Source organism: Trichosurus vulpecula, chromosome 1 (assembly GCF_011100635.1).
Source record: "Trichosurus vulpecula isolate mTriVul1 chromosome 1, mTriVul1.pri, whole genome shotgun sequence".
NCBI classification, from domain to species: domain Eukaryota; kingdom Metazoa; phylum Chordata; class Mammalia; order Diprotodontia; family Phalangeridae; genus Trichosurus; species Trichosurus vulpecula.
In genome coordinates this window covers 331,074,554-331,101,996 of record NC_050573.1, presented here as the reverse complement: position 1 = coordinate 331,101,996, position 27,443 = coordinate 331,074,554, and the positions used below count along the sequence as shown (strand labels likewise).

Here is a 27,443-nt window from a genome sequence, read left to right as displayed (position 1 = left end):
CGAGTCATTTAGCCCCAACACAGTGGTAATCTACAGGAGATATTTACTTGAAAAAATATTCCAGTGAGAAAGGATAATGAGATAAAATTTTATTTTGTAAGAAACCCAAGAAAATAATGGGTATACAGCCTGAATTAAAGGACTTACCCTCATTGCTTCTTATTCAGGAAATTGGTAAAATGAGAGGGTTGAAGTTAATTATTTCTAAGACTCCTTCTAGCTCTAAACTTCTATGATTTTATTCTTTTTGTTATGTCATATTATGCACATACCATACAATTACGGCCTTAGTCTATGGTCGTAAAGATAATCATGCAATTGGCTCAGGGAGATGTTTCTTTTAAGACTACACACGAACTAAGCTGGAACAAAGCCAGAGGAATGACAAATTCAACAATGAGGAATTTATACCAGTAAATAGCATAATTCAATGTCTGACAAAGTATGAAAGGTATTAACTTTCTTATGATTAATTTCCAACACTGAAAACCCCCACATTTTTTCTATTTATTTGGAGTATCAACCACTAATACTCCAAAGCAGTTTTTTCCCCCAAATCAGAAAGAAGCAAGCATATACGAAAAAATTTACTTTGATCATGATAACTCATGTTCTATTGTTTGTTATCATGATGTGAGAATTATAGAATCATAGGCTCGTGGGTCTGGAAGAAACCTTAGAAGGTCATCGAGTGAATGCCCATAACTTTAATAGGATTTTAGATAAATCATCCTAGATGGATGACAGGCAATCCAATTTGTATGGATTCTTTTTAGAGACTACAATTTCCCCTAAGAATAAACCTTAGAACCAAAATCTGAATGCATTTTTATCTAAACTTTTTATTTGCTATTTCTTCCTTATAAAATAATAGATAGAAATCTTGTTACTTTCTTATGACATTTCTTTAAAGTAAATCAACATGAAAGTATTACCATATACAACAACTCTGTGTGCTAAATATCTACAGAAAGTGAGACACAGCAGGAATTTGAATATAGAATTTCCCTAGAACACATGCAGCACACAACTTCTGTTTACCAACTGAAACAGCAAAACATATTACGGTAATTTCATTGCTGTATATGCACCACAGGGAGTAGCAAATAGCATTTATACTGTGTTATGTTTAATGCAAGGGGAAACAATGTGCTTTATTACTTTTCTAAACCACTAAATTATTTGTTGACTTTGATGATATGAAGATATAAGGTATGGAGGTTTTCCGCATTCTCAGCTGCAATGCTTAGTCAAACACAATCTGGTTTCCCGCCTCATCTCTCAACTGTCCTCTTGTAAACTACCACTGATCTCTTAATTTCCAAATCCAATGGTCTTTTCTCAGTCCTCATCTTTCTGACCTCTCTGTCTCATTTTATACTGTTTAAGACCTCTCTCCTTCTAGATAATCTCTCTTATTTCTCCTCCTACCTATCAGTCCGCTCCTCTATCTAATTTGTCAGCTTATCACCCATATTACGTCTTCAACTGTGGGTATTCCATATGGTTCCATCCTAGGCCCTCTTCCCCTCTTCCTCTACAGTCACTCTTTTGGTAACCATATCATAAGTTTAATTATTATCTTCATGATGATAATTAACAGATTCACATATTCATCCTTAGTCTTTCAATTCTTTTCAATTTAGTTCTGCATTACCAGTTTTCTTTTGGACTTTTTAACTGGATGTCCCCGGGACATCTGAAATGCAACATGTCCCAATCTGGACTCATATCTCACTCTCTCCCCCAAAACTTCCCCTTCTTCCAAACTTCCCTATCCTTCCAGGTTTATATTCTTGGCATTTCCCTGGACTCTTTACTCTCTCACTCCACTTAACCAATCAGTTGTAAAATCTTATTATTTATACTTCTACATTTTATACATATCACCTTTTCTCCACTCACAATTCTAATCCTTAGTTCAGGTGCTTATCACCTTTCACTTAACTTATTAGTCAATCATAATCTGGCTTAAATTATTGCAATAGCTTCCTAACTGGCGAGGGTAGCTATGTGGCACAGTAGATACAGTGCTGGGTCTGGAGTCAGAAAGACTCATCTTTCAGAGTTCAAATTTCTTCTCAGATACATACTAGCTGTGTGACTCTGGGTAAATCATTTAACCTCATTTTCCTCATTTTTCCTCATTTTTCTCATCTGTAAAATGAACTGGAGAAGGAAAAAAACAAACCATTCCAGTGTCTCAGCCAAGAGAATCCCAAATGGGGTCACAAAGAGTCAGACACAACTGAAATGACTCAACCACAACAACCTGACTGGTCTCCTTCTCTTAAATCTCTTACCTCCCCATTCTAAAATCAAGGTAAATTCCCTAAAGCAAAAATCTGACCATGTAATTTCCTATTCAGTCAACTCCAGGGACTTTCCATTGCTTTCAAGATAAAATATAAGCTCTATTTAGCTTCTAAAGTCTTATGCAATCTGTCCTTAACCTATCTTTCCACCTTACTTAGATGTTGATCTGTTCCCTCCTGCCACTCTAGGCATATTGGCAACAAGTGCAATGGCAGAGATCAGCATGTTCTCATACAGTTCACCATATGCCTTTGCACTGATTGTCTCACATGCCTAGAATGCATGCCTTCCTTACCTCCATCCCACAGAATACCTCTTTTCCTTTAAGGTGCTACTCAAGTATGATCTTATATAAATAGGACGGAAATCTTTCATGATCCCCCAACTACTACTCTTCTCCACCCAGAATTGCTTGAATTAAACTATTTTGCATATAGTTCTATTCATCCACTTAATATTTATGCTGTATGTATTTAATATGTGCTTATCATCACCCTAGGAAATGTAAACCCCTTGCAAGTAGAGATTGTTTCATCCTCTAAACTCGTACGTCCAGTGCCTAGTACAGTGCCTGGAACATAGCAGAAGCTGTTTAATAAATACTTGTTTATTGTCTGATGAAATAACCATTGTTTTACAAGTACCATCTAATTCACTAGTAATGCATTTCCCTCCCTTTTGCAGAGATGGATCAAGATTTAATAAGTTCAAAAACAACAAAAATAAAAAGCAATTAATCCAAATGAATGAAATAAGCTACTATGGAAACTTCTTTCATTCAGAAATTTTAGGTTCCACTAATCTTGAAAGAGTATTCTCTCCAAGGCCTGTTAAGGGTCTATTGCATGATAAGTCTAAGGCTTATTACACGATAAATGCTAAACACTAAAGGTGTATGGTATTACTTATTAAGCTTCAATTGTAAGAATGTTCAATATTACATTATTGTTATTATTAGAGTACAATATTTCAGTTGAATCTGATAAATCTATGTAGTGCTCATTGAATTGATTTATGTTAGCTTTCTTTAGGTACTTTTCTTTAATCATTTTAGATATTTACACAAATGAAATAAATCATTTTTCCCCTACATTATTTTCAGTGTTTCTGATAGACACTGAGAAATCACTGTTTCCAAAATCACAGGGGAAAACTACTTATGTACAATTTAACTACATACCAGAAATCTTCACAATTTCCCATAGCTGCAATTATTGATGCCCTATCCCCTTTTGAAAGAATATAAAATATTTTCTTCCTGTGCTTAAGGCTGATAATTGCTGTCGTGATTAGAGATTACATGTCTCTTCCACAACTAAATGTTTAGAAACACATGGATAAACCTGGAGACTCCTCATGGTCATGTTAATTGATGGTAATGATCACCAAATCCCCAGAATTATAGCATAAACACTTCAAGTTACTCTCATGAAAGGGGGAAATGAAATTCCAAGTAAAACTTATCTGCCACACTTATACCTTTTCTTCCTATTTGGCTCTGCCTTATTGCAATTAAAAATGGTTTATACAGTCTTGAATACAATGGATATACTTCTTAGTACTTCATTTCATTTTGATATAACAATTGAAGGAAATCATGCATGCAAAGTATCTAATGAACTGAACATGCAATTACAGAGAAGACAAGATGTTCCAGAACAAGCTCATGAATCATTACATTTTTGTTTTCTAAAAGATGATAAATAATAATCTCTCCATTTCCTGAGCTATGTGTGTATTCATAAAGGAAAGAAAATGACCTAGTTACTTGAGGAGTCCTCATTATAACCCTCGTTCTCATCATTCTGAATTTCTGTTATCTCAGCTTTACAATGAGTTGGTTGACCAAAACTGAATCTGTCTGAGAGAGGGGAAAAGAAAAAAGAGAAACTGCAAGTAAAATATAAATGTATAAGAACGTTTCTGCCTGAGCTATACTGTCATACATACACAGAGACAAAATCACCTAAGCATATGCTGCATGGAGAATCTGCCACTAACAATGAACTTTCCTGAACACAGAAGAGAAACAAACCAAAGGGTTCCTGCATCCCTTAGCTGAGACAATAAGCATTCCACAGTATAGAACAGAAAATAGTTTTTATTTGTTCATTTGTTTTAAAGGCTGATAGCTGTATGCTGGTGCTTCTCTGTATTTTGTGTTCATGGTTGCTTTTTTGATAGGAGATAGTGTGGCTAGTTACTCACACCATAGAATCCCAGTCAAAGCTGAATATATTTCCGTGTGCACAGAGGGGAAAGTCCACATGAAACAGGATATGGAGAGCAGAGAGAGGCAAGTTCTGTGATCCTCAACCACCTCCCTGCCGCCCCCCCCCCCCATAAAGACAGTTTAGTCATTGGAACAAAATCATTTTGGAGAATAATGAAGGTCACTGAATATTCAAGATCATACTTCCAGGATACATGATTTCCTTTTGTGAAAACTCCTTCCTCCAATAAAGACTGCACCTCCTTTACACCTTAGTAAATGACTCATTACTTGCTAACCTGTAGTGGGCACAAATTTAGCAGATTTGGTGTTTGTGATGTGTGGTCTGTCACCAGCCTCATATTGAAATTATTTACAGTTTATTAGGATCTGCTACCACAGGATCTATGTCCCCATCAAGCTAAAAAGAAGTACTGGGAAAAAATATCCAAGCAGACAATTTAAAAATCTTAATGGTCTTGATATATACAGATAGTAGAACAGTAGACATCAAAGAATGATAAAATGTTTGCATAAAATTAATTAAAATACTTTTTTTCTATTTTTTTCTTTTGTTTGATTTGGTTTGGTAAAATTATATCTGTATGGAACATTTCCAGCATAGAACGTCCCTCCACTGGCATGATGAACCTAAAGTCCATCTAGTACCTGGGTCATTATGAGAGTAAGTGACTTGCCTATAGTCACACACTAGAAAACCAAGACTTTCTGACTTCAAGGTCAGATTCCTGTTCACTATACATATTGGCTTTCTGAAATGGCCTCCTTCCATCCTTCTTTCCTTCCTTCCTTCCTTCCTTTTTTTCTTTCCTGTCTGAAGAAGGATAGGAAGTGTGAAGACATCAGACTTCTGATTTCATCTCTGAAGGGATGCTCAGATGAGGAAATTCTTTCTCCCTATGTAGGTAAGCAAGTTTTCTGAAACCACTAGTCCTATCAGTCCTAGATAAATCTAACAACAACAACAACAACAACGATAAAAAGAAATAAAGACTTGAATAGAATTTTAGAAAAATTAGATGTAATAAACCTCTGGCAATCATTGAATGGAAAGAAGGAAAAATATATATATCCACTGTGAAAGATACCTTTACTAAAATTAGTAAACAATTCATGCCCTTTGACCCAATTTTACTAACTGCTAGGCTAATGCCAAAAAGAGATCAAAGACATAAGAAAAGGTCTTATAAGTACAAATATGTACAAAATATACATAAATATTTATAGTAGCTTTTTTTGGTAGTGGCAAATATTAGAAAGTAAAGGGATGCCCATCAGTTGAGGAATGGTTGAATAAATTAATGTATCTGAATATTATGGAATATTATTGTGTTATTACAAAGGGTGTACCATGATTTCGGAGACATGAAAAGACTTTTGCGAACTGATTTAGAGTGAGGCAAACAAAACCAGAAGAATAATTTATACCATCAATTTTATATAAATGACTGAAGACTTTTAAAACCTGATGAAGACTGAAGTGAGCAAGAGAACACGATTATAACACTATAAGGACAAGCAACATAGCGACCATTTTATATTCCAGAGTCAACCTGCCAAAGAAAATTGGAAGGAATGGTAGCACTTGTGCACTTGGCCAGAAGAAGTCTCCCTCATTATGTGAGCCAAGGGTTAAAGAACACATAGTGTCAAAAGACAGTACCTGCCCTCGTGGAGCCCATGACCTTATGGTACAGACAACATGCAAATAAATATGTACAAACAAGTTACATACAGGATAAGCAGGAAATAGCCAACAGAAGAAAGACACAAGAATTAAGAATGGATTAGAAATTTTGTAGAATGAGCATTTCTGTACTAATTGGAACTAAGCCCTAAAGAAAATGTTTTAAGGACTATAACAAAATTTAGGACAAAAAGAAAATGCAACCAGAGTCCAGAGAAGCAATAATGAAGAATATTACCTTCCTCCTGACAGAGAGATGATGGACTAACTTCCTACAGAAAATGGTACCTTAGTTGGCATTTGAAGAAAATCAGGGGAGCCTGGAAGTGACGATGAAGAAGGAAAGAATTCCAAGCATGAGGGACAGCAAGAGAAAATGCTCAGATCCTAGTGATGAAGTGTATTTTTTTGAGGAACAGTACCACCCTAGGACAGTCCCTCAACATTTCCAGCCTAGGCTAATGAAATAGTCTGCTGCTTGATCTCCCTGCCACTTGCCCTTCACCATTCTAGCCCATTATCCACTCAGCTATCAAAATTAGCTACTCAGCTATCTTCCTAAAGAGCAGGTCTGACTATCTCTCTCTCTCACTCACAGGCAAATATACTCATTCAACAAACAGAGATTATATAATGAATTACAACAGTTAATTTGAGGCAATCTACAAACTGCATGACTTTTAGCACCTTTTGCATCCTTTTCTGTTATTGCACAACTGTAATTGTGGACATGGAAGATGGTCACTCAAAATTAAGGATCACATATGTGTATTTTTCACTGGCTGCCACAGCCAGAAAGAATCCACCACATGATCGTCAATCTTCTGGTAATGAATCTCCCCACATTGGTTAATGCTGGTTATATAAAAATGGACCCATAGTCTGTTGTCTGGTATATATTCAAATTTTTTTTCACCTTAGTAGGAAGTGGAAGAGATTGTTTGCTGAGATAGCATTTAAGAAATCAGGATCACATTTATACTGTGGTACAATATAAAAGTAGATTTTAATGAATTTTTAAAAACAATCTGCTGAGTACTACTATATTTCCAAAATATAGTTGGAAAAGCATATGGAAAAGCAGTCTGAAGGACAGGGATATTTATCAGTACAACAGTGATATAACTAAGGTGTGGAATTCTTGAATTTTTCAAAATGTTAAACCAAAATATGTCCTGTTCTCAATTTTTAAAAATCAGATTATATTAAATCAAAACTTTGCAGAATGAGCATTTGTATACTAGTTGGAACTAAGCCCTAAAGAAAATGTTTTAAGGATTGTAACAAAATTTAGGACAAAAAGGAAATTCAACCAGAGTCCAGAGAACCAATAATGAAGAATATTACTTTCCCCCTGCCAGAGAGATGACAGACTAAACATTAAAAAAAAATAGCAACATATTTTTGTATACAGCCAATATGGGGGAAACTTGTTTTGCTTGACTATGCATGTTTGTTATAAGGATTTTGTTTTTTCTTTGAAGGTAGGAGTGAAGAGGTTTAATCAAAATGAATATGGGGTTACTAGAGGAGGGGGTTTAGGGAGGGACTTGAGGAGGAGTCTAAGGAGGAGCTTGATGGGACTGAGATGAGGTCAGACTCCAAGGTGGGAAATAGCTGAAGGCTGCATGGAGACATACAGACAATACAGGGCTAGGGTAACAGAGCTAGGGTATAGATATTTTGATCAGGATTAAGTGTGGGGAAACAGCTGGACAATAGAGGGCTAGGCTAGGCAGAGACTTGGGTCCAATGATAATCCAAGGCCCATGGCCTTAGGGGAAGGTCAGACCAACTAGGAAAACTCAGGAGAGTTCAAGGGGGCTCCCAGAGACTGCACTCCAGGCTCAAGGGGGTTCCCAGAGATTGTGCCCTCATCAGGAGGACACTGGAAGGAGATAAAACAATTGCTTCCTAATTAACATATGTATATATATATATAGTAAAGCACTTTGTGTAGGATCACTTCCTTCCCCATCCTCTGAAGCAATTGAACCTATGACCCACCTAAGTGAAGCATCATCTTTTTCATTCAGAAAGGATTAAGATATGGATCACTGGAAGAATACCCTTTTGGTCTTTGTGGGGAGTAGCTGCAGAACAAGGAAGTAGCTTTAGTGACTATTTTTTCTATTACAGGGAATAGAATGTTAACCTCAAACTGTATTTTAATATATTATGACTTTTTCCTTATTAGACATTCCTATAAATATTATCTCAAATTATTTTAGGTAGTGAGATTCTTCCATTTCTGATAGGAGGGGGAACAGGCAGTTTGGACATTTCTCTCTCTAAGCTAGAATTGATTAGATTTAGAATAATGGTAAATTAGTCAAAAATATTTATAGAAAACTTGTGCCTCACAAAGTCAAAATCTAGACTCAGTATTTTGGTTTGGTTAGATATTTCACCTCATTAGACAAGTGATTTCCCTTTTCTAGGCCCCAGGTGCTGGGTGTGTGTGTGTGTGTGTGTGTGTGTGTGTGTGTGTGTGTGTGTTTCCCTTCTCTTAAGTGGGGATAATTATGCTGATGCTACTTGCCTCAAGGTCCTGACTTGAGGCAAGAGTTGTGTACCCTGGTAGAGATTAGAGTCATTCAATTCAATTTGAATGATAAGCATCTACTTTATGCCAGGAATTTGCCTAGGCACTGAAGAACCCAATTTAAAACAAAATCTGAATGATTATGATTGTTTTGTCTACATTTGTTATATGGAATGGAGTAACTCAAAACGAACTTTGGTACCTGTGACTAGACATACATTTAAGAATCTGAAAATCTGGTGTTGGCTGAAATTTTGGATCAGCCTTCCTTTTCCTTTATCCAGGAGGGAATTTGATTCATTGAATAAATCTTACCTAGGCACTTTCCTAAACAAGAAATTAGGCATTTTTTAAAAATGAATTTCAGTTTGAACCAAAAACAAAAGTTAGTAGACTTGTTCAAAATATATAGAAATTGTATAATTTATTGCTTGACTTTCTAGGGAATATAATAGGTGAATCATGGAAGGAAGGACATTTAGAAAAGGAGGAAGGGAGATTGAAATGATATTTCATTGAGTAAGGTATATAAGAATGTTCCAATAAACATCTTCATTTTTCCTATTTGGGAAAAAAAATATAAGTAACATTTGAAAATATCTTAATGCACTCTAGGCTACAATTTCAAATTTAATGTCCTACTCAATATGTCAGGTACAATCCAATTAAATAGTTCTTTATATTGGAGGAAAATCAATAAAAAGAGCAGAACCAAGTTTCTCAGAATAATCTGTTTTCTTTTAGGAGGGTTCTTTTCCTTAGGACATGCATACTTCAAAAATAAGCAAATGATTAGTCACTAAACACCAGACATTTAGAAAAAAAAAGTTTCCTAGTTTTGCTTTTTTTGTTTGTTTTGATTGTCATTTTTTAATTTTGGATTATAGTTTTAAAGCTGAGAATCAAAGTTGAAATTTGCAGTTGAAAGGAACATTAGTTATCAACTGGTATGTATGCTTATTTTATGCACAAGTAAACAAAGACCCAGAGAGTTAAACAACATGTCTGATATCATACAATTAATTGTTCTTCTCCCTTTAATTGTCCCTAGCTGTCCATTGATTTTTGGTACTCAGAAATTCAATAATACATCATCATAATATAGCTCAAACATAGCTCTTTGTCACTAGTGCACAATACATTGTCACTAAAAATATTCAGATATATTCCCAAAGATATATTAATCATTAAAAGAAAAGCCTGTTTCTTCAGGATAGATTTTAGCTTTGGATATATTAATAACACTTTAAAGATTCTGCATTTCATTTATTTTCCATTATAATTTGTTTATAATTTGCAACGGAGAATGAGCTTTTTCTCCTGGGATCCTCATAATGTTTAATGGGTATCTAAATCATCAAGTAGGAAACAAATGGTCAGCCAGGCAGTCAATAAACACTTATTAAGCACCTATTATATGTAAGTCACTGTGCTAAGTGTTGAAGATTCAAAGAAAGGCAAAGGCTGTGCCTGTCCTCAAGGAGCTCACAACCTAATGGAGGAGACAACATGAAAATGCATACAAATAAGCTTCACGCATGATAAATAGGAAATAATTAACAGAGGGAAGAGACTAAAACTAAGAGAGATAGAGAAAGACTTTTAATAAAAGGTGGGATCTTAGCTGGGACTTGAAGAAAACCAGAGAAATCAGCAGATGGAGATAAGGAGAGAAAATATTCCATTCTTGAGACATAGTCAGTGAAATTGTCTGGAGTTGTGTGATGCCACTGTGATCAAAGATCTTCCCTGACTGTTCAATAGGCCTCAGGTGGAGCTTGTTAAGGGAAGCTTGATTAGGAGAGGCTTGCTTGTAGGCAGGTCCACACCCTTTTGCTATTAGGTGCTAAGCCACAGGCCTACACCCATTTGCTACTGTTTCCACAATCTGGCTAGCAACTTCTGTGGGGGTATAAGATCCACCCACAGCCAGCACCCAGAAAGCTACCAACAGCACAGGTTCCTTTGATCTGCTTAACTAAGGAAAGCAAAGTGAAGGGGTTTGACAAGCTTACTTTAATTCAGCACACAAATATCATTTGCTTAGTTCAAGGAAAAAAGCCAGCACCCTGAACTTCAGAGCGAATTACAAAGTATAAACATCAACAGACAGACTCAATACAGAGTCATAGTTACCAACATCTAGGTTCAGCCCGGGAGCTCAGAACAAGGGCTGGTCCAGAGTCACATGCGCCACCACTGCTTTGGCAAAGAGCTCCAAGGAAGAGGAGGACAACCCCTGGTTTTCATATCTTTTTCAGCGTCAGGGGTGAGTCACACTTGTGACTCACCCACGTGACCTAGAATCGTCCCAAAGAGGCGACTTAAACCCACATGGTCTAAAAGCCTCTGCTGTCCCAGACATGTAAACTAGGCCCTCCCTGGAGTCAGCCCCACCTTGGGCCCCATCTTAGTTGGCAATCCACACCCACATAGGTTTTACACCTAATAGAGGTTTGGGCCTGGGGCTTAGCACTTAGTAAGACTCAGTGAAATACACTGAATTACTTAAAGCAAACAAAAGCCAAACTCTTCAAGGGCACTTGTTGAACTAAGTGCTAAGGAGCCCATTTTCCTTACCAACACAGCTACTAGGTGCCTAAGCCCCAGGTCTACACAGGGTATATATACCCTGTAGGTAGCGATAAGCTCAGACTAGATAGCTTCAGAGACTAGAGAACTTCAGAGAGTGCAGACTAGGGAGGTTTGGAGAGTGGAGAAGACAGAACTTTGAGAAGAAGAGAGAACTGGAAGGGCTCTGAGAACTGCAAGAGCTTTCAGAACTTCAGGAGGAGAGGACACAGACAGGCAAGCAGACAGTTAGGATTTATGAGTGAGTTTTTACAGGAAGGCCCTAACAGAAGAGAAGGTTACAGGATGGCTTAGCTCTTTGCTGTGATACTGTGTTTTAATCTCCTTGCTGTTACATTGAGGTTGACTTACATTGAGGTGGATTTACTGGTTTTGGAATACAATTACTGCTATGTCAAATTGGGGTTATTGGTTCTGGGATTTGATCCTCTGGTGCCAAATAAATGTTTTACTTCTTCTGCCTTCTATACAGCAAGTCTTTTATACTTTGTGATTCTAAACTATACAGGCACATTCATGGTCACCATTTATATTATGAATCTTGCCTTACTGATATAAGTTGAAGGATGGACTAAATTGTTTGAGAAAAAACAAGGAGGCCAGTGTCATTGGATTCTGCAGTATGCAGAGCATGAGGGGAGGAACAATAAATATGCACTGTAAAATAGCGTGTAAAGAGTCTAGGTTGTGAAGGGTCACCAGATAGCTGTGAGTTGGGCAGATTTTTACATGTCTTAGGACACTAGAGGTCACAAGTTCACCCCATTACAGATAAGAGAAGCTTTTAGAATGTTAAATGAAGGAAAATTTCAAAGTCATATGATATACGATATATGATATACTTTCTCTGGGAATACTGCCACAAATAAGTCTCATATAAGATATAATTTAGAAAATATAGGGTATTTTTTTTTATTTTTGTAGTTGCTGTCATCACCTGCATTCCGCCAGAAAATACTAACAAAAATCATGGTTTAGGTGGTTTAGAACAATGCCAAGTTCCCCTATACCTGGAAGCTTTCCTTCAAAACTGAGTACATACGACATATGTATGTGTCCTTTCTGGGTTATTCTTCATAGTCAACCATCATCTCCAATGCTCTATACAAACTTATTCTCTTTACTCTATGGGTAACCAAGAAACACAAGTTGAAGAAGAAAGTAATTATGATGATTCTTAAAAATACCAATGTCAGAAGAGAAAATATTTATTAATTGAATTTTTTTAATTAATGGTTTAAAAAGCAAAAAGAAACACTATTTCTATTTAATTATCATACCTTTTTGAACTTTTTCAAAATTACTTATTTTATAAAATGCTCTTATGTTGAGAATCTTCCTTTGAATTACAGTATTTGTCTCTAAGCTAAGTAGAGACAATTTTGTTTCAGCTAATTGCATGAGTTAGACTACCATTGTTTAATACGTCATGTGAGGAATTTGATTTCCTGATGAAAATGCAATGAACTTTTGAAAACATAAGGCAGAACACAACTGTACAAATGTAGAGTTGTGGGAGAACGATGTAAATGCAGCATGAGCAAAGCTGCAAGGGTCCTTAAGATGCACAGATATAGCTGAGCCATGAAGAATGGAGTAGCAGGGAATGGTCAGTCAATACCAACTCATATCGATTCTTGGTAAACTTACTAGTTTCTATTAAGGCCAGTAGAGATATTCATAGGTCCACCCAATCCTAACCAATATATAGTCAGAAAGTATGACTAAAAAAAAATCTATTTCATGTATTTTAAATACACAAGCCACTGATCGATAGTGTAGGATAATGGAAAACAGGCTTTTCTTTTCTTCTATAAACAGGTGTATTCATTGTTTGAATTTAAAGGGAAGATGAGAGTTTAAGATATTTCCTGGGAAATTATAAGTTCCTTGATGATTATTTAGAAATTGCTAAATCAACACGGCTGCGTGTCAGTTTTAATGGTACATGGCATCCTGTCATCACATTCTTACTTTCACAGACTCAGATGTCAATTGTGATATACACAGTCTTCATTTCTCAAAGAGACTAAGATAGCAAGTTCAAAGAACTTTCATCTCGAAAATATAAGATGACAGCCAGGACCTTTTTTAGCTGTGCATCTAATTTTCAGTTCAGCATTTTATGATGATACAAGAACTGTCATAATTTTTCTGCAAAGCATGACCCTTTCCCTTCTTTTTTCCATGACTCAGTACTCTCTTTAAATTGTAGATCGCATTCATTTCACTGGAAAATATCATCCTTCACATGAAAATAGGTCTCAAAGTATTCTATGCTGATATGAATCTAGAATAATGAAGAAACACTGAGAAAAATGGCATGAATTCAGATGTTGAGAATAAAATATTTTATAGGCAACATTTAATGAAAAGTTCACTAGATTAGGAGTTAGAAGACCTGGGTTTTAGACCTAGTTCTGCCATAAACTAGGTTTCTGATCTTAGATAAGGTACTTCCCTTCCCTGAGCCTCAATTTCCTCATCTATAAAATTGGATCAGATAATCTCCAAGTTCCCTTCCACCTCTAACACTAGGAATTTAGGTTAAAATCAAATTCACAGACATTCTCACCTCCTCCAAAAGAAAAAGTAACAGTACAAACAAGTTAAGATCAACCATCTAAAATCAACCAGCAATTATGAAAAAAAACTCACAGAATTGATCAGATGACATATTTTTTTAAATTAAAAATTCAATTCAAATGAATCACTATCCTTCCCCCACCCCCTTAATTTATTCCTGTAATTAGTCTAAAAATTATAGTCAAAGCTCATATGGCTATGAAAAAAGGGAATAAAATGGCATGGATGCATAAGTTACATCCAATTTCCAAATTTATGATTAAGCTTTCAGTGACTCTCAGATCTTTCCTGGCAGACAATCACTGAGTCAGAGAGCACAAGAACAGAGAATAGTACACTGAGAACCATGGGAAACATAATGGATCTCAATGAAAAGGACCTTACTATATCATACCTACTATTAGAAATCAAAACCAAAAAGCAAAATAAAACCAAACGGGCAAAACTCTCATATGTGAGATTAATGCTCAATCTATTTTCTAGTGAGATTCAGACATAAATGACCATCTGAATCTCACCCTGAACTTACAAAACACACTGACTCATTCTTACCTCCTAAACAAAATACAGGAGAGGACAGTAAAATAAGCCAGGATAAAAGATGTGGTTCTCTTGCAGATATTTTTTTTAATAGAAAACAACATCTATGTAATCACAAGTAATTATCACTTGAAATGCATGTAAAACAGATTTCCAGATACTTTGCTTTTAATAGCTCATTATTTTAAATGTATCTCTTTATTTTAATTGTATCCAATTACATATATTTAAATATTCTCAACATAAAATCACTTAACATCAAAACACTTTTAAAGCATAGCCTAAGCATCAAGCACATATTTTGTCAGTAAATTTAAATGGATCCCATACTGAGGAGTCCAGAATATACAATATGAAATCCAAATTCAACTGGATATAATAATATATCTTTTTAAAAGTGAGCACAAAATTTCTTATAAGTTAAAATGATCAGTTTGTGGTGTTCTATAGGTAATATACATTAAAGAGAACGAAAGAGGGGAAAGGAGTAAATGGTGCATAGGAGAAAAAAAAATTGCCCTTGTAGTCAGGAGACATATTTGGTTCTCATTCTGCATGTGATATAAGTTAATTGTGTAGAATGCTTTGGGAGGGGAAGAGGAGGGGTTACTTGATGCCTCTGAGACTTAGTTTCTTATTCTGTAAAATGGAGGTAATAGCACTTGTAATATCTTCCCCCATATGGTTGTTGTGAAGGCCAAATGAAATAATGGATTTAAAGCGTTTAGCAAATCTCTTTATGCAGCTCTGAAATTATCAGGACTCATTACTGTGGTTACAAATGCACAGTCTCACAGTTGGTCATACAGAGCAAGTAGAATAGAACTCAGGCATTCAATTTAAACAAGCTCCAAAATGGTTACATTTGTATGCATGTATACATTTTTCTTAAATTTAAAAATAAAAGAAACCCTTTAAATAAATTCTGTCAGAATCATGGGTTCTGTCTTAATGCTATCCATTAGATCTTTACAATTTTGTTTTTTAAAGAAAGATAATTCCTTTAATTTTCATTAGTTGTATAGAACAAACCAAGAATGTTATTATAAGCTTAAAGGATCATATTTGCAAAACCTGCCAATTGGCAGAGAAGAAAGGAAATTCAGAGAACCACTCAGGGCCATTCAAAATCATTAGTACTATTCATCCTGACTTTTTTTTTAGGGGGTGGGGGTTGGATAAGACAGTCTCTGAGCCCCTTTCCAACTCTAAATCCCAAGATCTTATGAATAAAAAATAAATCTCCACCACAGTAGGAACTCGTTTTATTGACTTTCTCTGACTTAAAATAATTAAAGTAAGCTTCTCAAGCACTAAACTTCTGACAATTATCTCTAATGGAGCTGTAGTTTGGTTGTTCTACTCATCACAAGTCACACTTCCATAGCTTTGAAATACCCTAAATGCTTCTTTGCATGGATCTGCTCATGCCAATACTCTGCTTTGAAATTTTTCAGTGGCTCCCTATTGCCTTCCAAGTAAAGTACAATCTCTTTCTTTTCCTTGGCATTCAAAGTCAGCCATGACTTTTTACTCTCCTACTTACTATTCTAAAATTCTCACGTTCTTTTCTATATATTCTATAATTCAGTTAAATTACACAACATTTTTTTTTCTCCCCACGTATAGAGGAAGATCTCCTGCATCTGAGTGTAGTGTTTTGTTGCTGTTGTTGTTTTCCTGTTCCCTACTCTCAAAATATTTCATTTCATTCTAAAGGGGTACTTGGACTCCACTTCGAAGATCACATTTCTCCCTAGCCTTAAAACACTAACCCTGACAGTTTTCTCCCCAGCCCAAGGACACTATGCCTAGTAATAACTCATGAGTGGGCCCCAGTGAGGCAAACTATCTTTCCCTGTTACAAGAACAAGCTGACCTCTGTAGAATTTCCCTTGTATGAACAGGACTATCTTGTACCAGCAGAATTATCATATATTGATTTTCACAGTTATACAATCCAGAAGTCAAGCTATAGACCAACTCCTGAAGCTATCTTGCTGCAGACATAACAGACCAAAAATATACCCTGTAGGAACCTCCCCTCCCCTCACTGGTTTCTAGCAGTGAATGACCCCTGTGACCAAAGTTGTACGTTATCACCTAATTAGCATACTTGCCACATAATCCACTACTTTTCTTTTCTTTTTTTTTTATTTTTTGGGGGGAGAGTTGGCAGGGCAATTGGGGTTACGTGACTTGCCCATGGTCACACAGCTAGTACATGCGTCAAGTGTCTGAGGCCGGATTTGAACTCAGGTCCTCCTGACCCCAGGGCTGGTGCTCTACTCACTGTGCCACCTAGCTGCCCCCGCTACTTTTCCTATACAAGCTTCAGCATCATTCCTTTTAGGTTGCAAGTTCCCTAAGGAACTCTGTCTGCCATATTGGAGTTACAATAAACCTTTGTGAACATGACTCAGAGAATGCTTGAGTCTGTGAATTCATTCCAGATGACCCTCTCCTGTACTTCAGTACTTGAGGGGTCCCTGAACCCCTTAAACCACATCACTTCCTGCTCTTATCTGTACAATTCTTCCATGCAATCCTCCCTTAGAGTGCCTGCCTGGAATCGGGAAGATGTAAGTTTATAGGGTGATCCTGGGCAAGTCACCTAAAATCTATCTTCCTCTGTTCCTTAAATGAAGAATCAGGATCACAATAGCCCCTGCTTCTTAGGCTCATTCTTGTGAGGATCAAATATGGTAGTATTTCCAAAGCTGAGTCTCTCTCCTTCCCTTCCTAAGTGAATAATAATCTCCTTCAGATCTCACATAGAACTCAGCTTGTACCAACAGGTGTGCTGGTTAATATTAAATGATTGTTGTTGAGATAGAAATAGAGATTGGATTATTTATATATGTGTATGTATATATACGGGTATATGTATATATTTGTACCTATGTGCATATGTATATGCATATGTATGTACATATATATTCTAAACATATGTGTATATATTCCAGGTATATCTATTTCCCCCACCCCCAGCTTCCTTTTGTGTTTTTTGTTTACTCATTAACCACTGTAAGTTCCTTGAGGACAGGAGGACAGGGATTGTCTGTTTTTATTCGGATGTGTATCTCCAGCACTTAGCACAGAGCCCTGAACACAGTAAGTGCTAAATAAATGTTTATTGATTGGTCGACTGACTGAATGGATGGATAAGCGCTTACTATGTGCAAAGCACTTTTGCTAAGTGCTGGGGAAACAAACAAACAAGACCAAGAACAGCAACAACAACACAATCCCTGCTATCAAGCAGCAAATATTCAGGTAGGGGAATACAACTCATGTAGGAGATTTCAGCTCTAAGTGTTATGGAAAGGCCCTGTGGCAATGCATCTTCTTTAATGTCACTTGATATCATAATGATATTTCCTATGTCACTGATAAAATCACAACTATTTTGATGTTGAACCATCTGACAGCGGCAAGCATTTTAGGGACAAGAATTTTCATTTCTGGGTCTTTGGTAGGTGTAGATGAGGAAGAAGGGACAGCATCACTTGTAGAAGCAGTTGACAGGTCACACATCTACAAGAGTGGTCTAGCCCTGTTAGACAGCTATAAGGACTTAGATAGTAACAGAAAGCAGGGTTAGTGGCCTGGAAGGCTTTGCTCTTCAAGGGACTTTTGAATTTACCTGCCTGTCAATGACTGCCCCTGTCACATCAGGCAACTCCACTTCAGCCTTGGTTCTGAACACACAACATGAGCACTTTTCACTGCACAAGCCACCATACCATTCAACTCCAAAGAATGCTGCCAGAAACACCTTGGCTCAGATTCGAGACTATTGAATGATATGAATTGCAGTGTTTTTATGTGGATACAAAATCATCAAATGAATTTTGGCTTGGGATTAGGACAGAATTTCCAACAATTTCTGAAATGGCCCTAAACATACTTCTGCTATTCTGTTACTACGTATTTATGCAAAGTGGCATTCTCAGCATTGCCGATTATAAAATGAAAATATCGATCAACTCTGAAAAATGTTGAGGATGCTCTCTGTTCTGCAGCATCAGATATTCCAAGAATTCTTTATGTAAAAATAAAAAAGCACATCCATCTCATTAGTACGCAAATTTGCTTTCATCTTTAATAAATTGTAAAATCATATGTATATCAAAGAATTGTTTTAAAATAAATTTATGATTTATTATCAGTAAATTTTTGACTTGTATATCTATTTTATATACCTACATACCAAGGATTGCGTAAAAATTTCTCAGGCAAAAAGGGGTCACAAGTGGAAAAAGTTTAAGAAGCCCTGGATGAATAGTTTGTGTTGATGGGGGTGGCAATTCTCCACAAAGTTTACTCCCTTCAGTGGTGGAGTCCAGGCTGGACTGTAATTTTTGTACCTCTTGGACTCAGTCAGTCAACAAGCATTGATCAGGCTTCTACTATATGCCAGGAAATGTGCTAAAAACTGGGGATGCATAAAATGTAAAAATGTTCAACTAGTACAGGGTTACATTTTACCAGGCCTCTGGGTCCTGGACACTCCGTGGGAGGATTTTGATTCTGTTTTTGTTTAAAAAGAATTAAATGCGTTTTTATTGATGTCTTTTTTTTAATATCACCACAATTACCTCTGGTATCCTCTCTCTCCCTACATCTCGTACAACAAACTGTATTTTTCTATTAGAGTTTGAAGGAAGATAGTGATACAGCCATTTCCTATTTCTCTTTCAGGATGATCCTGAGGTCATGAACTTGGACAATGGGGAAGAGGTTCCCTCAAAAGTAAAGTTCAGAAATTCTATTAAACTGAGAATTAATATGTAGCACTCTTCTAGTTGATTTTTTTCCTTAATTCCTAGGCACAAATCCTAGAAATCTTTCTTAACCCTACCAGAATAGAGATTAAGCATGAGCATATATTTGGATTGACAAACTATAGATCTCGTCTATAAATGTACAGATCTGGTGCAGGCAGTACAAATGGACATTGAACTGGGCCCACAGTTACACAAGAGGAAGAAAGCAAGCCTGAATCTCTTCAGAAAATACAAAAGCTCCTTTAATAACCCCCAATCATCTTGTAAAATGAAATTCCCTTATTTTAAGGCCCCACATTCAAGTGGTGTTGTTATATGTCAGCAAAATATATACCAGTTGACAAAGAATTTTTAAAAAACCGAGTATCACATAGAGAGCAATGGGAAAGTGCATAGTAGGTGTGAGAAACAGAAACATAACTAATGGGGAGTACGGCTGAAGAATTGGGTAAAAACATGACAGCAAGGAACTGTAGGACAAGAAGAGAATATAGGCTTATCATGTGACAAGGGACAATAGATGAGAAAACAGGTTGCTCCACTAGTACTCTTATAATGTCAGGAGAAATCAAGGAAGACTTCAAGCATGTTGAATGGTGAACTTGTAGGAAAACATCAACACCAGGAAGGCACAGATAAGTTATAATCTATACCATTGAAAAGAATTTTCAAATTGATGAGGAATAGATCCATTTGAAAATTGAGAATTTCTGTGTATGTTATGTTATAATATATAAATGTACATATATATTAAAAGCATACATTTTAACCTCGTTAATACTCTCATCTTAACTCAAATCAATTTTTACGTAAATAATGGGATAACTTTAGGAAAAATTACAGTAGCCACAAATCAAACACCATTGGATAAATGGAAATACAAATCAGCTGACCCAAAAAGCTTCCCTAAACCAGTACAGAACAGGGTATGAGAGGAGTATAAAATAAGTACAATGAGAAGCAAGATTAGCAGAAGGAAGGGACATTTCAAATGGACATGTCAGGGTGGGACCTTTCTTGAAGGTGGTAGCATTTAAATTTAAAGAATGGGTAGAATTTTAAAGTCAAGCTTTTGGGAGGGAGAAGAAGAGGGAGAAATCCTAAGGAGAGAGCAATGTGAACAAACGACCCAGTAGCAAGTGACTTCTCAAACGAAAATTGTAAAAGAATTCTTATGGCACTTCAACATATTTTTGGCAAAATTATTAGTAATAATGTATTAGCTATGCTGCATTACCTTTCATGCTAATGTGTTGTATATAATTTAAATCTTAAATTATATAATGCCCAATTAGCTAGGATTTTACTTAAGATAAAAAATGTTACTTATTGAGTTTGGAATATGAATATATCCTTTGAAAACAAAGGAAATCTTTCCTGAGAAGTAATCTGGCAAATAGGCTTTTGTTTTTTTCTTTTTTACTTTGCTCTAATCCCTCAATTATTTGCAAAGTTCTCCAGACAGTGCCACAAATCCATGATATCCCTGTGTGCTAGAGTGCATATTTGTTCTGATTTGGCTGCCAAGTTTTGAAAAAAAAATATCTATTGGCCACTCATCATTTTATCTTTCCATTTATTAAATGGACTGAACATCAACTGCAAGGGTACATATTCATCTATGTAGTGAACAAAAACATATTGACCAATGTCAACAAAACAAACTCTTATCATAAAGCCAGCTGCTAACTGGTAAAAGGCCAAGAAAAATATCAAAGGCGGAACAAGAGAGATTACTGCTACATAGAAAATCAAACTTAAGGTCTTCATCAACAATCCACGCAAATGCAGTCATAGAGTACATAGATCTCTAACTAAGGGTTTAGAAAAGGGTAAACAAGTTCTCAAGGATACTGGAGGTAGTAACTTAAAATAATATATTTCAAATAAAGGAGTTCTTCAATACTGGATTTGCCATTATATTTAATAATCTGCTACAAATAACAGAACTCCACTTGACTCTTTTTTTAGTAACTATAAAAATTATTATGAGTAATTGGTCTTTAGATTGCTTTCAAGGTATATTTGGTAGGGAAAAGAGATGTACTTTCTTGAAGATTAAATATTTTTAAGAATTTCAAACACCCACAAAAATACAAAGGAAAATTGTAGAAGGAAAATCAGATTTTCTTTCTCATTTTCCTGTCTTTTTATTCCATTACTCCTTACTTTGATATGAAACAGTAATATTGAACATAATTATTCTGTGTGTAAATTATGTGAGTCTGAGAAATAAGGTAAGCACAGTGGAGAAATCCCCAAGTATGACTTAAATTCAAATTCTGGCTATTGCCACTTACCCCCTGTGTAACCTTAAACAACTCACTTTACCTCTCTCTTCCTCAATTTTCTTATCTGTAAAATGGGAATGCTGGCCTATATAGTCTCTAAAATCCCTTCCTACTTTAAATCTAATATCTATGAAAGGAGCATACAATTGAATCCTGGCCTATTCCTTCATGCCTTTTTGAATACTGGCTAAGGGGTCTACCTAAGGCAGGATTGAGAGGAATCATGGTGTTTCTATTCTGGTTTACTTATTGATATGTGATTGATAAGTCCCTTTTTGATAAGATTGTAGATTCTTAGATTTAAGTTTAAGATAAGGACTTTAGATTTAGATAGGTCTCTACCTTGGAATAAAGAAAACCCATGAAAAAAGTATTTGCGTTACCATTACCTTTATTCTGTTTAATGGTTTGATGTCAGCATGGAAGAAGTTTATTCTAATAGGATAACCAAGGATCTATCTTTGACCTATTCATTATTTTCTTGGATGATCATAGGATTTAGAAGTATGAGAGGCATCTCACCTCCAATTTTTATGGATGAGGAAAATGGGACCTGCCCAGATATAGATAGTAAGTACCAGAGTCTTGCTTCAAGCCCTTGTCTTCTAACTAAAAGTCTAGTGCCCTTCCAAATATATCACATGGCATAGATGGCATGCTTACCAAACTGAGGTGGGCGTGGATGGAAACCTGGGAAGCAAAGATACCTAATAGGCTAAGTGACAGAGTGAATATCCCAGAAGAAGCTCTACAAGTTAGCTCAATGGGCTACATCAAAAACAATGCAATTTCTTTGATTTACTTCTTGGATGAAAATAACTTATAAAACAAAAGTGAAATTGAATAAGGAACAATGCAAAGTCATAGACCTAGGTTCAAAAATCTTAGCTCTACATACGGAAAACAAACAGTAGAACCAGTCCATATGATAGTCCATATAAAAACAAACAAACAAAGGAACAAATGAGGCTAGAAACTGGGGGTTTTAGTTGTCTGAATGTTTAATATGAATCAGAACCTTAAAAAAAAGGAGTGCAATATTAGGCTGCATTAAATAGTGTAGAGGGTAGGTGACTCAACAGTTCCCCAGCATTCTGCCTTGATTGTTGTTGTGTTTGTCCTTCGTTTTCGAAGAGGACCACGACATCAGGGAAATGATGACATGACTTGCACTTGATTTTGATTTGAGTGAGGGAGGACTGCGCAAGGTCACCAGCCTTACTTTCTCCTCCGGAGCCATCTGGGTCCAGTAGCCTGATATTCACCAGGACAACTGGAGATGGTCCAGGATGCATTGGCAGACCTTGGCCCTTTTAGGCTAAAGTCTTTTAAGGTGCTCACTGTGAGTGAGGTAAGGCCCATTCAATGAATAGGCCTCTTTAAGAGGTTAATTAAGGTATGGTCCCTTTAATCAAAAACTCAAAAACAAAACAAAACAAAACAAAACCCAAACTGGGAGGGGAAGACCCTCAGGATTCCTGGCCAAAAGAGAAACAGTTACTATTTAGTATTTACGTTCCCTCTGTGCAAGAAGGGTAGGGACCTATTGTCCAATCTGTGAGCTCCAGAGAACTTCCTTGGTTAGACCACATCTGGAGCATTATCTTCAGTTATAGATACCACACTTAAGTAAAGACACTGACAGTCTGTAGTAAATCTAGAGGAAGGTGATGAAGATGGGGAAGGAATTCAAAATGATGCCACTTAAAGCCTCACTGAAAGAACTGGGGAAGCTGAGCAATTAGAGAACGACACAACAGCCAGCTTTAAATATTACAAGGAATGTATGTAATGGCAGGGAAGGGTCAGACTTGTAATGCTTGGGCCCAGTAGGCAGGATTAGTATCAATGGATTGAAGTTTCAGAGAATTTGACATGGTATAAGAGTACTTTCTTGTAAGTAGAACTAAGACTACCTTATGTTGCTTTGTAAATTGGTGACTTCCCTATTACTAGACCTTTTCAAGAAGAGGAGACAGTCACTTTTTGAGGCTGTTGAAGACATCAGAGTAGATAATTATTATACTGGATACAATGCTGCATCAGGAGCCAGGAAGACCTGAACTGAAATCTAGGCTCAAACACTCACTAGCTGTGTGACCATGGGCAAGTCATTCGACCTCAGTTCCCTTCAGTTTCCACAACTGTATAGGGATGACAATAGTATTACCTCCTGGGCTTACTGTGGAGAATGAATGAGATAATATTTGCAAATCTCTCTGGAAACCTTAAAGCCTTGTATAAACACTAGCTATGTTACTGAAATACAGATTGACCATTATCATCTTAGAGACTCCTTACAATTCTAGATTCTATGATTCTTAGTTTCTATGATTGTCTGAGTTCTAATTTCAGTTTTTATTTTCATCCACTATGTAATAAGGAATACAGCTGCCCTGAAAATCCTAGCAGAACAGTAACTAGGGCAAGACCATATCAGCACTATTCCACAGCACCGAAATTCAGATGGGAGCTGGAGGCACTTCATTTCCTTTCCTAACATGGACACAGCTGAGCTCAGAACACTTGATTTAGAGTCAAAGCACCTTCCTTGCTTTGAATTCCAGCCCTGCCAAGAGCAAGGACCTTGAGGAAATCACTTAGCCTCTCCGGTCCTCAGTTTCCTCATCTGCAAAATGAGAGCATTATACTAGATGGCCTCTAAAGTCTTTTCCAGCTTTAATTCATGAATTAGTTAATAAACATTTATTAAAAGCCTACTATGTGCCAGGTGCTGTACTAAGTGCTGCTGACAAAAAACAGGCAAAATCTCTATTCTCAAAGATCTCACATTCTAGTGGGGAAAGTAAAATGAATACACAAACAAATAAATAAATGTAAAAACAAGCTATGTACAGGATAAATAATTAAAATATAGAAATCATTAGAATTAAGAGGATTGAAAAAGATTTCCTTCAATTTATGACTTTACGATTCAATGATAAGAAGACTAATCAATTACAATGGGGAGCTGATGTGTTTCTTCCCACCCTTCAGGTCTAGGACTGTATGTCAGCTGAATACCTCCCTAGCTGCTTCATCCTGCTCTTCTCCACTTCAAAACACCTTTCCCAGTAGTGGCCTAGAAGTGCTGTGGTGACTTTGGCACACTCAGATCAGTATCCTGAGGTCTATGCCCCTTCTCGAATGAATTTCCCCTAAGTGCCAACATTGCCAGTTACAGCTCTGATGCTAGAAAGTGTCTTCTGGGATAAACTTGAGTGCCTAGGCCCTAGGGGAAATGGACAGATAGGGATGATGCTGAGATAACCCTCCTCCACCAAAATCCTCCCTCTTTCACACACATACATCTTTGTACTGGAAAGCACATTTCTGATGTTATTATGTGTTCCTAAAGCACCAAAAATGTAAGTTACAAAATAAGAATATAAAGAGTTTGCACTTTTACAAAATAATTGATACTTTTCCTCATAACTCAGGTAGTACGGCAGGGAATTAGTACAGGTATCACTGTGCTCAATTCACAAGTGGAGATTAAGTTATCTGATCCAAATCACGAAGTTTTGGTTTTTTTCCCTAATATTTAGAGACTGGAATCAAACCCAGGTCTCCTGACTATAATTAATTTTCTTTCCCCTATATCAGAATTCACTGCTCCATTTGAAGTATCACTTTTTAAGTATCACTGGACTCTGCTTCTTTTGTATTAAAAGTGAACACTGTTCTGAAGAAAGATAAATTACCCGACTGTTTAATAGCATTCTTTTGAGATGGCAAAACAAAATCTGAAGGTTTTTTTCTCCTACAAATTCATTATTTTAAAATACATAATGCATCAGATTTTTAAATACCGTTCTATCACTCACCTAGGGCACATGAATGCAGTCATAGAATTTTTTCTTCAGAAATCTAAAACAAAATACTTAAAATTTTGGAATCTAATGCCCTTTGTTATGAATCCAGATTTGCTAGCTCCAAATAAATTTAATTGCATGTGTTATTAGTTGTATTAGATGGCTATTGGTCACTAGTGAGCGATTTAGGAAAGGAAAAAATATAGTAAATAAGCATAGTTTAGAAAAAAAACCAGAAAGTTCCCCTTACAAAGAGTCAATCTGAGGATTAATCCTGTAATCATGGAATTATGAGTTCAAAAAGGTATTTATTTATTTACATAGGGAAGAACAAGGAAAAATGAGAAGTATTCTGTGAGACAGCTTTTGTCATGATGAGATATCATGGGCAATGTCTAATCATTTTTTCTGAGTTAGCAGCATCCTACGTGAGGAAAACCATCTCTTAATTCATTGTCCTCTATCGCCTCCCCTCCTCACAACCATTTTCTGCCCAAATCAAGTCCCCATAACTTACTTTTCCCACATATTGAGGATCTGGTCCCATGTGTTCTTCTAAAACGAAGAATTGGTTCCACACCCATCCACGTTTGGGGCGATGGTGGACTTCTGTTTCACCCTCTATGTGTTTGGTTTGATTTCTGGTCACCTTAATGGAGCTGTGGTGAGCAGCCCCATAACACCTCTGCACAAAACAGAGACACACTAGGACTGGGCAGATGCAAGATGTACTCGTAATTCTCATTGTAGGATAACTTTCCAGTTCAAGGATTTTCTTTCTTTCCCTTATCAACTGTAATCCCTTATTGGGCACTGAAGGAAGAAGGCGAAGCCTCGTTTGGAAAAACAGTCCAAAGTGAGTTTTTTAACTTGTCCATGGTTTAACTACCCATCAGGGAAAGGTCAAACCATATTTACATCCTGAAATGGTATTGAAAAAACGAAATTGTAGGTGTCTGATTCCAAGTCTTCACAGTGGATATCCGCATACGACCATTTTCTACCTAATGGAGGGAGAGAAAAAAAAAGTTACTTATATCATTATGTAGAATCATATAAGCTATTGACCTGAATACAGATTGTGCTTTTTCCTTAACCAAATATTATTTCAATCCCTTTGGAAGGTTAATCACTTTTGTGCATGCATGTGTATGGGTCAAGAGTTAACTCAGTTATCTATGACTTGTAAGTACAACTGAAATAAAGATAATAGCACTATAGGGAGTAGCTGAATATCTGGGAGATAATATTCATCTTGGTATAAGTGTATATAGTTGTTGCATAAGACTATTGCTTTCTCTAGATCTTTATATATGCATGTCATCATCAACATTTCACTGTTTGGGCCCAAATGGCTCAGAGTGAATGTAAATAGCAGTTGTTTCTGTTTTGGCCAGAAACCCTGAGGGTCTTCCTCTCTCAGATTTTGTTTTGTTTTGTTTTTGACTAGGTAAAAGAGGCCACTGAAAGACCTTAGCTTAAAAAGGCCAAGGTGTCCCACTGCATCTAGGGCCATTTCAAGTTGTTCTCATCTATATCTTGCCACTGCACCCAGACGAATCTAGAAGAGAAAGTGAAGTGAGTTACTTTGCACGGTCCTCCCTCACTTAAATCCAATTCACTTGCATGTCATGGTATCACTTTCCTGATATCATGGTCCTCTTACAGAATGAAGGACAAACAACAACAATGCATATCATCATCAGCATCATTTACCAAGTATTTAGATATTCTTTATGGTATATATTAACACTATTTTAGTTATCTTCATCAACCCACAGATAATTAAGAGTTAACTATCTTTACATACACAGGCATGTATATATATGTAAACAAAAGGTCAAGGTTATCTTTTGTGATCTTGGAGCCATTTTGTTTTTCATTCCAAATTCAACTTTGGTTTGTGATACACATTCATGTATTCTTTTATAGTTTCAACAAACTTGTGTGTATATTATATATATATACATATATATATATATATAATATACACATACATATAAAGTTAGAGGCTATATCCACACAAATAAAGCTGCAATTAGACATAT

General features: G+C 36.3%; 1 protein-coding gene across 1 annotated transcript in view; it reads right to left on the bottom strand.

Moving 5' to 3' along the window:
- LOC118837960 (cadherin-18-like) overlaps nucleotides 1–26,395 on the bottom strand; it is a 143,117-nt gene extending 116,722 nt beyond the window's left edge. Inside the window, exon 1 of the mRNA XM_036745126.1 lies at nucleotides 25,913–26,395. Within this exon, the coding sequence (XP_036601021.1) occupies nucleotides 25,913–26,140 (228 nt within the window). The 5' untranslated portion in view covers nucleotides 26,141–26,395. The remainder of the gene's footprint in view (nucleotides 1–25,912) is intronic.
- Nucleotides 26,396–27,443: the final 1,048 nt, after the last annotated feature.